General features: G+C 32.1%; 1 protein-coding gene across 1 annotated transcript in view; it reads right to left on the bottom strand.

The window, feature by feature from the left end:
* LOC109538965 (S-adenosylmethionine decarboxylase proenzyme) overlaps positions 1 to 3,014 on the bottom strand; it is a 19,815-nt gene extending 16,801 nt beyond the window's left edge. Inside the window, exons 1-2 of the mRNA XM_019906436.2 lie at positions 2,575 to 3,014; positions 2,217 to 2,303 (exon numbers count right to left, since the gene is read on the bottom strand). Of these exons, the coding sequence (XP_019761995.1) occupies positions 2,217 to 2,303; positions 2,575 to 2,699 (212 nt within the window). The 5' untranslated portion in view covers positions 2,700 to 3,014. The remainder of the gene's footprint in view (positions 1 to 2,216; positions 2,304 to 2,574) is intronic.
* Between the last annotated feature and the right edge of the window lie 56 nt (positions 3,015 to 3,070).

Here is a 3,070-nt window from a genome sequence, read left to right as displayed (position 1 = left end):
CCTTCTAATTCCCTTTGCAATTTTGAATCAGCAAGCCATTAAAATTAGTACATAATATTGAAGTGACATCTTCATGCTGTCCCATTTTGTAAAACCGATTAGAAATTAGGAACACAATTCGGCCAATTTGAAATTTGATTCACCCGGACTTGTCTGAATTTAGGCTACAGTGATATAAAGTGAAACAAACAAGATAAAATGAGATTAACTAATCGACCAGAAACAGTTGACCATTCCAGTACCCCCGAAAATATGGGGGAAAAAGGATGATGAGAAATAAAATAGGGTCAGAGAATATAAAATAAGAGTCAAATAGTATGAATTATCTGAAAAGTGTTTGATTCAAATTGAAGAGTTAATATAATTGATAAATTGGTGATGCTCTAGTCATAAATGTATCAACAATTTTCAAACAATGGAAAATTAACCGCTTATTTATAATTAATTCAAAAATAAATGTGTATTCTGGAAGGCAGTGGAATTTAATACAAAAAGTTCGTTAGATATTTCTGTTTGCTTCTTGTAATAAACATCATTCTATCAAACAAGTTTTTTGTAATGAACTGTTTCATAGTTCAATACAAAGAACTTGTTTGATTGAATTTCATCCAGTATGTACAGACCAGCTTCTTGTTAGAAAAGCATGCTGTCTGTTATTTGGGTGCTTTTGGAACGTTGGAAAAATACACTAATATAAATGTAGCTACTTATGATAAAATTACTTTTTATACTTCGCAGTAGGTCCAGAATGAATTAAAATTGTTAATAATAATATTCGAGAAGAAAACGTTACCGAAGTGAACGAATAATAATAAAGAATGATAAATTGATTCAATTTAACAGGTCATTAAGTCCGATTTTTTAAAGAGAATTTCCTCTTTTCCCTTATTTTTCACTGGTATTTAATAATCACTTTACTGAAAACCTTTAAAGAACCTGAATAATGCATGAAATGAAATATTGAAAAACTTGGAAATAAATGGGGTTTCAAAAGTCAAAAGTAACAATGCGGAAATTGAGCTCAAGGTTTGCATTGCAAGTTTCTTGCTAGCATTAGAAATCTTTTTTTAGCACAAGCTATAACAACAACCAAATTACCTTACTTATTACGCCCCGAAAATCTGGTAGAAATCAACCATGTATTAACATACTTTCTGATCTCGTTTATGATCTTAGATTAAAAATAATGACACTTTTATTAAAAAGTTCCGTAAACGATATGGATATTTTGGAAGATGTTCAAGATCAACTACGCTTTAGCTCTATACGAATACAGAGAGCCCACCGTATTCTCATAGGCAGTCAAATGTACACCATACACCATATATTAACTTCAACAGAAATGAAAAAAGGGCGTTTAAGGCAGCTAATAAATATTAAATAAACTAAAATCACAATTTTTTTTACATCGACTTTCATATTCACATATGTATTATCTACACAGTTATTCTTTGAATGTATGCATATCTGTTACCCAAGGAATCAATTGAACTAATAAAATGTGCACTAAAAATTACATTTCAATTACAGTAACAAAAAATTTGTTAATAAAAATTTTGCCCTTGCAATAATTAGTTCGGATTAGAGATGTTATAGGTACTGTATTTAAGTTCAAAAGAAGTCGAAATAGATTGTCAATTTTTTTGATAAATTTTGTAATTTAAAGAAATATGCAGTAGAAAATTATTATGCAAGTAATTCTGAAGAAATGTTTTCACAATTACTAAAAGCCGCCGAATTTCTATTTGCAATCTCATCTCACAATGCCAATGCGGAGAGGATATTTTCACTTATTGCTTATGGAGCAAAGAAAGAAAAAACCTGCTGTTATCGCCTGTGAAAGGAATACTTATGACTAAGTACTTATAATTTAAATAGATACCTATGAGCTGTTCAGAGTTTTACAAATTTGTGCTTGTTCCAGAAAATTTTACTCTGAGCTGTAGATAATGTACTATACAAAAGGTAAAGCACCCAAATAGTACTTGTGTTGCAACTACAACTACTGTTTACTTTATAAGTTTTGAGTGAGAATTAAAAATATATGTTTTGCTCTTGTTTTGATAGTAAGAGGAAAATGGTAACCATCAATCCGAAGTTACAGCGAAAATTGTTATTTTACTGAAAAACATTATGATGTTTGGATTTTTGGGCTGATTAACTTTTGGTCTAACAGACCCAAATTTGTAGAAACAAATACTAATAAAAAGACTTACCTTAGAACATAGGCGTCAATCTGTTCGTTTTTCACAAAACTAATGATTTCGCACCGAACTATCTTAAGAAGAGACTCCAGCTTCGATCTGTAATAAAGTTAGTTAAGTCTCTTGGATGTAAAAGTTAGTTAACCCTACTTTTAGAATTTTGACTAAAATGAGCATGGGGTTAAAGAAAAAAAATAAACACAGTCAGCTGATCTGGGACAGCTGACCCTTAGACCGCATGTATGCACTTGTTCAGTAGATACCGGGAAAATCAATGTTTTAACACTGACCGTTCACATTCTGAATTTTAACTAATGAGTGAAGACACATTCCGGCAAACCGTTACCGGCTTTTTCGTCCGACTACTAACCTGGGAATTTTGCGCAAATCTGATGCTTTTCCATTACAATCAGACGTTGTAAACCAGATTTCTAGCAGTTTTTCCACACCCTCAAAAAACTGGACGCCGTCACTCATAGTTTCATCAGAAGCCATAACGTTCAACACGGAAGTACGAAAATTTATGGATAAAAATGTTGCTGGCCCGGCTTTTTGTGGAGCCCGGCTCTTTGCGCGCGCAATTTTGCTTGGCGCAACTCATAACTTGGGATGCAAACCCGAATATTTTAATCGCGTTCATTGCATCCCAGATAAAACTAATCAGCCTAATGTTTTAAATAAAAATTGTCCAACAGTGGCGAAAGACAATGTTTTTTCTGAAAGGTCTTACGTAACAGTGAGGACATTGCAAAATCGCAATTTAATCATAGTAATTGAGAACAATTAAACAGATAAAAATTAGTTCAATTAATTTAAGCCCAGAAAAAATGCCTGACATACTTCAGCCTAAAAATTCGGTAAGTATT

The sequence above is a fragment of the Dendroctonus ponderosae genome, unplaced genomic scaffold (assembly GCF_020466585.1).
Source record: "Dendroctonus ponderosae isolate FM_Combo_2020 unplaced genomic scaffold, Dpon_F_20191213v2 Dpon_F_20191213_2, whole genome shotgun sequence".
Lineage (NCBI taxonomy): Eukaryota > Metazoa > Arthropoda > Insecta > Coleoptera > Curculionidae > Dendroctonus > Dendroctonus ponderosae.
This window is presented reverse-complemented; position numbering and strand designations above follow the sequence as displayed.